The following is a 15,000-nucleotide window of genomic DNA, read 5'->3' on the forward strand; positions in this document are numbered from 1 at the left end:
CCTCTCCCTGTCCCTCTCCCTCTCCCTCTCCCTCTCCCTCTCTCTCTCTCTCTATCTGTAGTGAAAGAGGGAGTAATTTCATTACATTAGGCCGGGCCAATCCATTAAGGCTCCTTTACCGGCTCTGTCACTGAAACAATTTCATTAAAAGGAAAAGCCTTCGTAAATCAACCTACAGTCACGACCCCCCCCTCCCCTCCTTCCCTCCATCATCCCTCCCTCCCTCTCTCTCTCCTTCCCCTTCTCTCCTTCTTTTTCTCCTTACTTCCTCTCCCTCTCTCTCCCTCTGTTGCATCTGTTTCTCTCCTCTATACTTCCCTCTCTTCCTCAGTCAGGCATGGGGCCCTCGCATGCGGAACTCCCCGATGCCCCCCCATCATCCCTCCATCCTTCCATCCCTCCATTCATCCATCCATCCATCCATCCATCCTTGCTTTTACTTTAATTTGCTGTGCTGTAAGTATTCAACCCCCCCTCCCCTCCCCCTCCCCCTCTATCTGTCCGTTCAGCCGTCCGTCATTCTCTCCATCCGCGAACCCGTCAACCCCAGCCAGCCTCCTCCACCACTCCACTCTGCTCAGTCCGTCCATCCCTCCATCCCTGTCAATCCACAACACCCCCCCCCCCGACCTCTCTCTCTGTCTCCATCTTGTCTCCCCCCCCCCCCCTCCCCCCATCTCTCCGTCTACAAGCGGAGCAGATGGATGGAATGCAGACGGAGGAATACAAAGGGCAGACATTTAGAAGTGTCTCCTTGGTCTTTTTACTCTGCTGAGAAGGATGAGTGGCATTTAGCCTGTTGTGCGCACAAGCCGCGCACGCACGCACACACACACACACACACACACACACACACACACACACATGCACACGCACACGCACACACGCGCAAGCATGCACGCAGGCAGGCAGGCGCTAAGGCGGAATCGTGCAGACATACACCGTTGAGGCACACCATCGCACAGAGATGATCACCTAGTTAGACGCACACACGCACACACACACACACACACACACACACACACACACACACACACACACACACACACACACACACACACACACACACACACACACGCGGCTTGTCTACAGATATCATCTCCTGTGGAGACACGGAGAGATAAAAGTGTATCTCTCCACCTTAATCTTCTCCTCACCCTATATTTCCATCGCCTCTCTCTTTGTCTTACATCCCTCCATCGCTCACTAATCCATCCTCTCCTCATCCCTTTATTCCCCTCACCTCATTTGGGAACGTCCGTCTTCTCCTCTTTTCATGTTTCCCTCGCTCCCTATCCATAATCCATTTCTCTCTCTCTCTCTCTCTGTGTCTGTCTCATCCTCCCTCTCTCTCTCTCTCTCTCTCTCATACCCCGTGATTCCCCTTCACCTTTTCTCCTCTTCTCCTCCACTGTGTCCATCCATCACTAATCCATTTCCCTTTCCCCGTTTTGGTTTTGCTTTTATCGACCTTTTAAATCTCCTTTTCTTTTCCTCCACTGGTTGTTCTCTGTGTCTCCTCCGTGCACACAGTGCAGAAGCACCTGTTACTCGCTGTATCATCTGGGATGACAACCCTGGAGTGGCGAACCATGGCGTGTGCAGTGGAGACTATGAGGCTTGATTCATGCAACGGTGTTAAAATAGCAGATCTACAAGCTCGCTCGTTTTAAATACATTAACCCATTTAGACCGGAAACCCCTACTGCAGGGGTCTTCAACGTTTTCAGGCCAAGGACCCCCTAGCTGAGAGAGAAATGAAGCAGGGACCCCCTCCATATTGTATAAAATTGTGTTTCTGGTTAAACTTTTTTTGTTTACTTGGTCTGCTCTCTTTTCCCTCTACACCAAACACGTCTTTGCCAAAAATAGCCGATCTACAAGCTCACAACGCCTCGCAGCGCGAGGCGTTGTGAGCTTGTAGATCGGCTATTTTTGGCTAAAGTTCTCCTCAGAAAAGGGATGCTAGGGTTCAAGTAGTTAAGGTAAAAAAATATATATATATATCACACAAAGATTTGACGGACCCCCTGTAGTAACTCTGAGGACCCCCTAGGGGTCCCGGACCCCCTGTTGAAGACCCCTGCCTTACTGTATACAGTATGTAACTATACCTTTCAATCCGCGAACCTCTTTTGGGGTAGTTGTTACTATGTACAGTATTTAGCAACATCCATTTTTTCTTTTAAGTTTTGAATAAATATTTGAAGTTTTTCAGGATTTAGAAGGCGTTTTTAGAATCGGCCTCAGGTCTAAACGGGTTAATTAATTTGGTTTTGGACCACACACACACACACACTACACGTCAATTTGTGAAAGATCTTCCCACAATAATGAAACTACACGCAACATGTTGTAAGACTTATTATTAATTTTCCTGGTTTTCAGGGGTCGGAACACGCATGCAGCTTGTTCGTATAACGTTACAGTAACACATCGTTTATTGGCTCGAAATGATCAAATAATCTGGAGAGAGATAAGGCTGATTAATCGTTGTGAAAATAATCATTAGCTGCATGCAGCCCCACAGTGTTTGGAAACGGGGGGCTATCTATATTAGGCCTGATCCAGGGTCAGATCTGTGCCAGAGCTTCCTCCTCTGAGAATCCTTATCTTCTCAATCTCTCTCTCTCTCTCTCTCTCTCTCTCTCTCTCTCTCTCTCTCTCTCTCTCTTTACTGGCTGTCCCTGTTCTATGTCTCAATGAAAGAATAAAGCACTTGGTCCTATACGACGGCGCCGTGCACTGAAAATACCCGGGTGCCACATGTCGTGAACTTGTAGATCTGTTTATTTTAGGGGTGCGAGCGACACTGCCGTATGACGGAGCATATAACATTGCTGTCGGGCAGAAACCTCTTATCTCCATATTTTTTTGTGTGTTTTTTGGGTAAATCAACGGGCCTACTTGAGCATACTACAGCGTCACACAAAACCAATCCAGAATAGCCAGATCTACAAGCGACGCGTTTGGAGCTGCTATTGCTGCAATTTTTTGCTTATTTTTTTATTTGAATCCTGAAAAGTAACACGTTTTGGACATAGGAGGGGTGGGGGGGTGGAGTGTCCCCTCTGTGGGGTATTGACTCATGTGTGGGTTACAACGTGTCTAAAAAAATTCAACACCTTGACCCCGGGTGTCAACCAATAGGAAGCGCCGCGGTCGTCCCCACTTATTGGGAGGCGTTTGACTTGTGGTTTTCGTTCAGTGACACAGCATGGGAAATAATGGGTGCGTTCGGATATATAGCACTGAGCGGACCGGCCAATACAAACTAATACGTGTGAGTGTGCTCCCGGTGCGCATTTCCGAACGCACCCTAATTGGCGCGTCCGACGCCTCGGCACGTGTCGGCGTGTGAACGTATACCCTAAATTAAGCTTAAGAGTTCCAAATAAAGTAATTCCCAACAGGGAACACCCCTCCTCTATTAACCCAGTAAGACCGGGAAAGCATCTGTCGTTTTAGAGTTTAACCACTTTAACCATTATTCTATACTTTGGACTATTCAAAAATAGCAGATATACAAGCTCATAGCGCTGCACCGAGTGCAGCTTTTAGATCTGCTATTTGTTTTTAATCATGAAAATGTGTGCAAATCTTTGAATATATATACATATATATTTTTAAGCGAACATTTGTAACTCAAATCTTTGCTTCTGGGGTTCCCTGGAACTAAATATTTTGAGATGGGGGTCCGCGGCCAAATACATAACATTTTGGGGGTCTTTGACATGAAAAAGTTTGGGAATCACTCATATTATAGCAACATAAGTGTTTCAGAAAACACTCATGTGTTCACTGACACATGAGTGACCATTTCATCTATAGATTTCCTCCTCCTCTATTCACTTCCTTGTTAATCGATTTAGAAAAAACCCTGTATCTCGCCACCCTGGTGCGAGACATGCTATATTATTATATTATTATTTTTTTGCCGAAGCACGTGAAACCCTGCTTGTTTAGCTACGATCGGGGGATCGATCATACTGGAGATAAATATTCTGTGACTAGTTGAAAAGGTAAGAAAAATCGCTGGCAGTGGCTTAGCAAACATTTTATTTCTGGCAGTCAAAGAGTTAAATAAAAGGAGTGTCAATAGTTTGAGACTGTGGAGCCTACTTGTTGGAAGGAGTTGTGTTGTGGATGTGAACATCTGCTGAATGAGATGGACTGCAGAGGAGACCCAGAGAACGGGGATCAAGGTAACATATGGACCAGGCCATGTTTGTGTATTATGTAAATTAAAAGTTGTGTTTTATTATTTTGATAAGCTGACAACCTGGAACAGAGCCTGCTATAGCCATATGGGGGAGGCACGGCATTGGCCAACGTTTGATATATTTATTAAAGCCTGTCTCCTTTTTTCCCCACAATGTAGTTTTTCACCGTTTCCTTTATCTGTCTTTCTTTGCTCAGTACTGTACATGTTCCTTCGTCCGTCTCTCTCTCTCTGTCTCCCTCAATTTTCTTCACTTTCTTCAGTTTCATTCATATCATACTGTAGATGAAATGGGTTTGGCTTTGATCGTTGAAGCAGTATTGTTTTGCCAAACAATATCACACGAGTGGTTTTCAAAGTGGACATTTGGAAAACCGACAACAATTTATCTCCGACCCAAACTGATTTATTTTGTGAGGTAATTTAATAGCAATGCATTCACAACAGTAGAGAGTCGTCAATAATAATATAACAGTTCCAGAATATGTAGTTGTAAGAGCAGTTCAAATGCCAGTGAAGACCATTTTGTATTGTGTTCCTTCCTCTGTCCCCCTGTTTTAACTCAGAGGAGGAAACAGAGGAGTTTTATCTATGTTGCACAATCAAAAGTTCTCATACAGAATGCCTGCATCGTGTGTGTGTGTGTGTGTGTGTGTGTGTGTGTGTGTGTGTGTGTGTGTGTGTGTGTGTGTGTGTGTGTGTGTGTGTGTGTGTGTGTGTGTGTGTGTGTGTGTGTGTGTGTGTGTGTGTGCGTGCGTGCGTGCGTGCGTGCGTGCGTGCAACTGGTCAGTCCAGTCCGCTGCAATGTCTTGTAACTGGTTGCAAGTTGCAAATAGTTGCGTTGGTGTGGACTGGGCTTTATAGACTTTTTTTAATGGTATTTATTCAGAAAGGGATCTATGATATCAAATCAAAGAAAAAGGTCCCGCACACTGTCTGGAACTTGCAAAAAGGATAATCTCTATTAATTTGACGATTCGGTCGTTAGACCTTCATCGGGACAAACATGTGGCATTTATAAAATTGCCATCCGAAAATGTCCTCACAACTATGGTAATATAAACGTGTGTGTGTGTGCGTGTGTGTGTGTGTGTGGGGCGCGTGCTTGCGTGCATGTGTGTGTGTGTGTGGGCTGTTTAGTACCGGGGGATATAGATTGAGGCTCCCCAATTTAATTTCCTTCCTTGTAATGAGTTAGTGTGTTTAATCAGGCCCATCATAAGACCTACTGGCAGATCCATTCAAAGCTTCTCTCTTCTCCCATCTGGTGCAATGGGAACACACGCACGCACACACGCACCACACACATGCATGCATGCATGCACGCACGCACACACACACGCATGCATGCACGTACGTGCATGCACGCACGTGCATACACATGCACATGTAGTAGAGCAGCCAGTGGCTCCATGAATCCATCAGAGTGAGTGAGTAATTAAGCATCACCGGCACACAGGGGAGGAGAGGAGAGGAGAGGAGAGGAGAGGAGAGGAGAGGAGAGGAGAGGAGAGGAGAGGAGAGGAGGGAACAGACCAAGATAGGAGAAGAGATGGGAAGAGGGGAGAAGTATGACAATAATGAAAAGGTACATGGGAGGTCTGAGGTGTGGGAGCTGATAACACAATCTACAAGACGCATTTTTTTCTGTGAATAATAAAATAAGTAAATATTTGTCTCCTTGTGCTCAGTGGATTTTTTGACGCATACTAATGTATGTTAGTCAAAAGCCAGGGAGATACTCTACTGACCATCTGCAGTAGAAATGAAACCTTTACAATAATAATAATAACAATAATTTAATACTTACAGAAGGTCCTTAACTAGGATATGAGGTACCTACAGTAGCATCTATCTAAACGACATGCATCTAAATAACATTATGGACATTGAAACTATAAGATGCCAGGTAAACAACAAACCTAGCATCTGTCTAAATAACATTATTAACATTTTGTGGTCCAGAAAAAGAAGTTTAATCTAAAGAAGAAAAAAAAACATGAGAGCGAGTGACCAAGATATGTATAGAATAGTAGCATGTAGTGAATGGTCTACATGTTAACCCATTCAATACGGGAACGCATCTGTGTCATTTTAGATTTTTAGCTATAACCATTATTTTTATACTTTGGCTATTCAAAAATAGCAGATCTACAAGCTCATAGCGCGGCAAAATACATCAAAATAGAAATGGGAAACCATTTTTTTTACTCAAATCTTTGCTTCTGGGGGGGGGTCCCTGGAACAACATATTTTGATGGGGATCGGCGGCCAAAAACATAATTTTGACAAGAAAAAGTTTGAGCACCACTGATATAGCAACAATCGTTTTTTGAGACATTTGACAGTTACAAATGTTCACGATTTTTCTAAAATAGCAGATCTACAAGCTCATAACGCGGCACTCAGTGCCGCGCTATGAGCTTGTAGATCTGCTATTTTTTGATTATAGCCAAAGAAATCTTAAGATGACACAGATGCGTTCCCGGATTGAACGAGTTAAGTACTAGGTCATAATGTGAGGGTGTGTATACGTTTGGACGAGTGTGACACACACCTACGTGTGTCTGTGTGTATATTTTTGTTCTCGTGTGTGTGTGTGTGTGTGTGCGTGCGCGTGTGTGTGTGTGTGTCTTGTACTCTTGCGTCACAGCAGTGTTCTCACCCCCTCGCCGCGGCACTGTGGCCATAACTCAAACAAACGGCCGACCTGCACTGCATTGTGGGTAGAGAAGCGTGAAGTGCGGAGGCGTTTTATGAGGGAGGAGAGAAAGGAGAGAGGATGATGGGAAAAGAGAGAGGATAGGGGGAGAAAGGAAGAAAGGGTTAGATATTTAGCCTGGGGAAGGAGAGGAGAGGGGTGGTTGGGTGTGTGTGTGTGTGTGTGTGTGTGTGTGTGTGTGTGTGTGTGTGTGTGTGTGTGTGTGTGTGTGTGTGTGTGTGTGTGTGTGTGTGTGTGTGTGTGTGTGTGTGTGTGTGTGTGTGTGTGTGTGTGTGAACTTATGTGAGGACACTGCAATGTGTGTGTCTGTATGTACAGACACACACACTGTACAGTATGTTTACATGATGTGTGCAGGTGTGTGCGTGCATGTGTAGATGTTAAGGTGTAATTTCATTTGACAAGATAATTTGTTGCTGCAGAAACCTTGTATCTTCGCATACTTTTTTTCCCCCCCGTAAATTAATGCCCTACTTGATCGTACAAGAGTGTCACACATAAAAGTAGTGAAAATAGCAGATCTACAAGCTACAAGATCTGTGAGCTTGTAGACCGGCTATATTTCACTATTTTAAAATGTTTTTAAAATAATAACTAAAAAATGAATGGTTTTGGACATACAAATAACCATTATAATCATGTACTTGGACTTGTACTTTGGCTATTCAAAAATAGCAGACCTACAAGCTCATAGCGCGGCACCGAGTGCCACGCTACGAGCTTGTAGATCTGCTATTTTTGAAGAATCTATTTTCACTATTTTAAAATGTTTTTAAAATAATAACAAAAAAATTAATGCTTTTTGACATACAAGGTTTCCACGCGACAGCAACGATACGAAACAGGTCTCTCTTATGGCTGTGTGTAATCCAGCTGCAGTAACATGCAGTCTTCAATCCAAGCAGCACTGTACCACTGTCACTTTAACTCATTGAACCATTCCAAAATGGCTGATCTAGTTGAAAACTCATCGAGGTGCAACACGTTAATGATCCACAAACTAAATCCTCCTCCAATCCAAAAGTTTTGAGGGGTAAAAAAAGTGCTCTGGGTTCCGTCTGTAATTCCACCTCCTCTCAGCCCTTGTGTGCATGTAGGACCCCCATACACACACACACACACACACACACACACACACACACACACACACACACACACACGCGTATGTATGGCATGTACCTGTCTGTCTAGATTAACTGTAGAATGTCGTAACAGTGTTTGCTAGATTCTTGGCACTTCAAGCACATGATCAGAAACATGCACACTCTGTGTGTGTGTGTGTGTGTGTGTGTGTGTGTGTGTGTGTGTGTGTGTGTGTGTGTGTGTGTGTGTGTGTGTGTGCGCGCGCGCGCGCATGGGTGCATGCACCCCTGTGTAAAAGTGCTGAATGTCTCAACAGTAGACATTAGCCAGTATGAAAGAGACCGAGGTAGAGAGAGATACAGTACAATTAGAAAGAGAGGGAGAGATGGTGGGATAGGGAACAGGATGAAGAGAGGGAGGGAGAGAAAGAGCGAACATATGAGAAAATCAATTGTGTGTCCACCATCGGGGGACAAAATGTCATGGAGTTTTTATTTATGTTTTTATTCTGTGGTGTAATGGAGGACTGGAGCCACTTTACTGCAAGAGTCACCTTGTCTGACGGAGGGAAGCAGAGAGAGGGAGGGAAAGAGGGATGAAGGAGATAGAGAGGGAGCGATAGAGGACAGAAGGTAGAGGGTTGGAATGAGGGAGAGAGGAGGGAAAGGAAGGATCGAGGGAGGGGAGAGAGGATTAGGGGAGAGGAGGAAGTGTGGAAGCATAGAGAGAGGGAGATACAAGAGAGGGGAGGCAAAGCAAACTGGGAGAGAGGGATTGAGGGAGGAGGAAAGAAAGCAGGACCAGAGAGGCAAAGAACGAGGGGAAGACGGAAAGCTGAGAAAGATAGAAGACTGGATTGGCAGTGAGTGAGGCAGGCAAGAGGAAAGGTGAAGAGAAGTTGGGAAGGACGGGAGGGGGAGGGTTAAGGTAAGATGGAGTGGTACTAAATAAGACTGGAGCGCTGTCTGTCTTAATTGATCCATTAAGACCGGGAACACATCTGTGTCCTTTTAGATTTCTTTGGTCTTTTAAAAAAATAGTAGATATACTGCTATTTTTGAACATTTTTGAAAATCGTGAAAATGTGTGCAAATCCTTGAATACATATTTTTTTAAAGCGAACTCAAATCTTTGCTTCTGGGGGGTCCCTGGAACACAATCTCTTGGACCCCAAGCATTCCTATTCTGGGGGCATGTCATACACACAGTAGGCAAACGTTCACCTAAAATATTGCCGATATACAATCTCATGACGTGTCACGATGCGACATGCTGTGATTTTGTATAGATCGGCTATTTCCGTTGAAGAGATTCGGTTTAGAGCAGGGACTTTCAACAGGGAGTCCGGGACCCCTAGGGGGTCCTCAGAGTTACTACAGGGGGGCCGCCAAATCTTTGTGTGATATGATATTTTTTTTTTACATTAACCGCTTGAACCCTAGCATCTCTTTTCTTAGGAGAACTTTAGCCAAACATATATAATAATATATAATATAATATTTTTGTTATAGGTGTAGAGGGAAAAAAGTAAATAATTGAAACACAATTTTATACAATTTAGAGGGGGTCCCTGCTTCATCTCTCTCTCTCAGCTAGGGGGTCCATGGCCTGAAAAACGTTGAAGACCCCTGGTTTAGAGGGATAAAGGACAGACCCCTGGGTTCAAGCGGTTAATATGCTCTGCGCTCGGTTTCCATTTCTAGGACTCTAGCGATGTGTTTTAATCGGCCTCCACTGGGAAAAGAGACAAGTGATTCACTTGACTTTTCAGCTTGTAATGATGACCCTTAGACTGAGGAGGAGAGAGAGTTGGAGTGTCACAGTTGTGTCGCGTGTTTGGGTTGTGTTCCGACGTGAACGGGGAGGCACAGGACACAAAGAACACACTGCATACTAAATACCACGCAGTATGAAACAAAGCACAAATCAAGGGGCGGCAGAAGCCTCGTGAATGCGAGCTTGTGAAAGGACTTTCGGGGGAAAGTCTTGAAACAGAGGGTGGGCGTCATTCCCAACCGGCATCGTTTCCCAATAGGCATCAGCCTAGTAATGATAAATCAGAAGTAATTTCATTTGGCCCTTCCTCCTCTTCATCACAAGTCAAACAGAACTTAGGTGTTTTAGCTTCAAATGTCCACAGCCGGACATTTAAAGTGTTTCTGGACAGTGATATCAGTTTTATTATACAGCTTGATAAGGTCGTTTTAACTACTTTCATCACATTTTATTGCTTGTTTCATTCCGCTGTTCATGTAAAGCGCTACAGGCATGGCGGTGTGGAGCATTTAGTTTGGAATGTGGCCGGCGGGAGCAGGTGAAGTGGATCAGATCATCAGATAGGAGAAGGCAATGACCTGAACCGCAAAGCTTTGGAACTAAGCCATGGGTACTGACACACACACACGCACACACGCAAGATCCTTGATAACCAGCCAGTCCTTTGGTCTTTGGTCCATTAACCTAAACTGTAACAAGCCTTTATTTTCCTGTCAAAGTGACTTGATGATAAGGAGCTCATTTCCATTGTTCTCTTCCGGATATGTTGTACTGTAACAGTGTTGGTGAGATTCTACAGTGGTCGGCTATTTGGTAGATTCACTATTTTTGCCGAAGATATTTAGTGTGGAGGGGAAAAGGATGGGGCCTATTAGTAAAGATCCTTTGGGAACTGCGGTCAACAAAGTATATATCGTAGTGTCTGAGTGGTTAATGGACTCTTAGGGGCTGCATTTGAGAAAATGTAGCTTGTACTGTATGTCTGCTTCAGTCACATTAACATCTCCAGTACTTGGAAAATGTGCACTGGTTTTTCCGTCGGCTGTGGATATTTGAAGCTAAAACACCTAAAAACCTTATTAAGCTGTATAATAAAACTGATATCACTGTCCAGAAACACTGTCCGGCTATGGACATTTGAAGCTCTGTTTGACTTGTGATGAAGAGGAGGAAGGTCTAAAAGAAATGACTTCTGATTTATCATTACTAGACTTTCCCCCAAAAGGCCTGCAGATTCAAACCGGCAACTTTCACAAGCTCGCATTCACGAGGCTTCCGCCGGCCTTTGATTTGTGCTTCGTTTCATACTGCGTGGTATTTAGTATGCAGCGTGCTCTTTCTTCCTGCGATGTGTCCTGTGTCTCCCCGTTCACGTCGGAACACAATCCAAACACGCGACACAACTGTGACACTCCAACTCTCTCTCCTCCTCAGTCTAAGGGTCATCATTACAAGCTGCCAAGTCAAGTGAATCACTTGTCTCTTTTCCCAGTGGAGGCCGGAGGTGTTGAGTGAGGATTTCTCCATCCCTCATTTAACCCATAAAGTCCGGGTACGCATCTACAAATGTCTTCTAAATCCTAACAGGTTTCTGAAAAATAAAACGTATGTTTCTATTATCAGTGGTGCTCAAACCTTTTCATGTCGAGGACCCCCAAAATTATATGTATTTGGCCGCCGACCCCCCATCTGAAAATATTTTGTTCCAGGGACCGCCCCAGAATATATATATATATATATATATATATATATATATATATATATATATATATATATATAGCTATAGCCATTATTTTATACTATGGGCTTTTCAAAATTAGCAGATCAAGCTCATAGGGTGGTACCGAGTGCCACGCTATGAGCTTGTAGATCTGCTATTTTTGAAAAATCTGTGAATACACAAATTTTTGGAAACAACAAATGTTCGCTTAAAAAAATATATAATCAAAGATTTGCACACATTTTCACTACTAGACTTTCATCTAAGCTCATAGCGCGGCACTTGTATCTGCTTTTTTTGAATAGCCCAAAGTATTAAATAATGGCTGTAGCTAAAATCTTTAAAAAAAAATTACACCGAAGCGTTCCTGGATTGAGTGGGTTAAAGACATACATAGGGCGTGGACTTCCCCGCTCTCCTCGCATTTAAAAAAAGGAAGAAAAAAAAAAAGGATCTGCCCAGCATTCCCGTAAGCCCCCCTGAACATTATCGACGATAATTATAGATTAGGCAGTGTATTGACTGGTGTATTGGTGATTAGAACAGCCTGAATAATTGACAGGGGAGGATATTGAGTTCTTGATACCGTGGTGACATCTCACTGGACAGGGCAGGAGGAGGAGAGACACGTAGGAGGAGAAAGCAGGAGTAGAGGAGGAGGAGGTGAAAGACGAGGGTGGGGTTGTTCAGGACCAAGTGAGAGATTGCTGGAGAAGATGGAGTGGAGCAACGGAGCGAGGAGAAAGGCAAAGAGGCAGAGAATATGCAGGGGAGGTGGAGAATGGAGAGAAGGAGACGAGAGGACAACATAATAGGGAAAGAAATTTGGGCTCTTCCTTACTTCCTTCAGAGGTCTTACCAATTGCCGTGTACTAATTAGGAGATATACAAGCTCATAGCGTGGCATAGAGTGCCGCGCTATGAGCTTGTATATCTGTTGTTTTTAGAAAAATCGTGCAAATGTTTGAAAATATGTTTTTTAACCCAAATCTTTGCTTCTGGGGATTATACAACTGTCTTCTAAATCCTAACAGTTTTTTTTTTTAAACGTATGTTTCTATAATATCAGTGGTTCTCAAACTTTTTTCATGTCGAGAACCACCCAAAATGATATGTATTTGTCCGCGGACCACCCCCATCTCAAAATATTTTGTGCCAGGGACCCCCAGAAGCAAAGATTTGAGTCAAAAATGTATATATATATATTCAGAGATTTGAACACATTTTCAAGATTTTTTTCCCAGAAAAATAGCCAAAGAAATCTTAAAATGACACAGATGCGTTCCCGGTCTTAATGGATTAAGGCTCTGTTCCATTCTGGTCCAACAGAGTCATGGTGCTGATATTGTGCACGTTGGCACTCTGCTAAAGTGTGGTCCAGGTATCCTCATGGTTCCTTGAGGGTTCCAAATGGCTCCTTAGGGGTGTGTAACTCTGAGAGTGTACAAAGAGAACCACTGTGCTACACCGAATTGAACTGAGTCCTTAATCAGTATAATTGTCAAGAACTGTGAAGGAAGTAAGAAAGAGGCCCAATTTCTTTTCCAATACGGCTGCTGTGCATAGAGCCTATTGTAGACCGAAGAATGGAGAGGAGAGGAGAGGAGAGGAGAGGAGAGGAGAGGAGAGGAGAGGTGATTGTACAGTGAGTTCTTACAGGTTCTTGACATTGGTGACGCCTCTGAAAGCCTTCCTGGGAATGGCTTGAATCTGGTTCTCACTCAGATCCCTAGAGAGAGAGAGAGAGAGAGAGAGAGAGACATTAAGGGAATTGTTTTTTTTATCTTAGTTGCCTTCTCACAAACATTACCTGCAGACTACAGATGCTGACTCTGTGGTGTCTATTTGAACTGAATATACAGTACATGTCACATCCTACTGTAGACATACACTCATGCACGCACACACAAATGCATGCATGCATGCACGACAAGACAAGACATGGTGATCTAATGTACAGATATTGATATGCCAACACGATGCTTGGATCCCAGTTATTTATTCTCATAGTTTTTTCACGGTTCCCCTCGCAATCTCCCTTTTGTACACTTTATTCATCGTTCATGCAGCGTTTGTATCAATGGAGCGAGAGAGACGGACAGACAGACAGACAGAGAGGATATGCGAGTTGAACCATTTAACAAATATGGTGTCAAATAACACCAAGACCCATGTAGTTAATCTTTCTCCATCGCGTCTCTTTCCCCCATGCTCACACTCACACACACACACACACACACACACACACACACACACACACACACACACACACACACACACACATACTTAATCAATTCCTAGGACAAAGGCACACAGAGAGAGAGAGGCAGAGGAAGAGAGAGGAATGATGATATGACATTTATGATCAGTAGAACAATTTGGTCCAAGAAACTTCAAAGACACAGAGAGGCTATCGCAATGATTACTGGCCTGGCTCCACACACATATGGCCTCTACCGTGTGTGTGGGTGTGTGTGTGTGTGTGCTCTTAATGCAAAACATTGCTAAAACATTTTTCTTTTCCTTTTTACTTGAGTGCTCCAACAGCGGTATAGGACTGTGGTGGAAAAATGAAGCAATCAACGTGTGTGTGTGTGTGTGTGTGTGTGTGTGTGTGTGTGTGTGTGTGTGTGTGTGTGTGTGTGTGTGTGTGTGTGTGTGTGTGTGTGTGTGTGTGTGTGTGTGTGTGTGTGTGTGTGTGTGTGTGTGTGTGTGTGTGCACATACACGCACACGCACACGCAATACAAATGTGGCAGCACAAAAAAGGCCCATGCCATTACTATTTTGTTTTCCATAGCACATACCGATATAAGCCAAATGATTTTTGACATGTTACAATAGCTTGGTCTTAACTCTATTAGTGATGTTTGTTTGGGAGAGGGCCTGGCAAGCAAACAGGATTTGGAAAGCACAATGCAATTAGATAGAAAGAGATTGGGAGGGAGGGGGGGTTGAGAGAGAGAGGTAAAGAGAGAGGAGGGTGAGGGAGAGAGGTATAAAATCATATCAGACAAGTTAATCACCTTGCCTGCCTGCCAGTCATTGCAACACACACACACGCACACGCACACACACACACACACACACACACACACACACACACACACACACACACACACACACACACACACTTGGACATTCACAACCACACACATACAGTAAGAGGCCATTATGAAACAAGCATAGACCACCACTTGGGTTGACCTGTTTGACCTTGTTACACACACACACACACACCCACACACACACACACACACACACACACACACACACACACACACGCATATGCATGCGTGCACACTCATGTGCACAAACACACGCACACAGAATGGAAGTGTGCCAAGCTCTCTGTGTTGCCAGCTAATTTTTATTCCAACCATATTCATAACACTTTCCTCTCATGCAGTAAAACACATTTATTGTTTTGTTTTTTATGTTACACAGTCAGTCACCCTCACACCTACACACACACACA

The 15,000-nt window shown here is 44.0% G+C and overlaps 1 protein-coding gene across 1 annotated transcript in view; it reads right to left on the reverse strand.

Moving 5' to 3' along the window:
- slit3 (slit homolog 3) overlaps positions 1–15,000 on the reverse strand; it is a 291,694-nt gene that overhangs the window by 111,633 nt on the left and 165,061 nt on the right. Inside the window, exon 5 of the mRNA XM_080416680.1 lies at positions 13,181–13,252. Within this exon, the coding sequence (XP_080272806.1) occupies positions 13,181–13,252 (72 nt within the window). The remainder of the gene's footprint in view (positions 1–13,180; positions 13,253–15,000) is intronic.

The sequence above is a fragment of the Gymnoscopelus braueri genome (assembly GCF_963280865.1).
Source record: "Gymnoscopelus braueri genome assembly, chromosome: 20".
NCBI classification, from domain to species: domain Eukaryota; kingdom Metazoa; phylum Chordata; class Actinopteri; order Myctophiformes; family Myctophidae; genus Gymnoscopelus; species Gymnoscopelus braueri.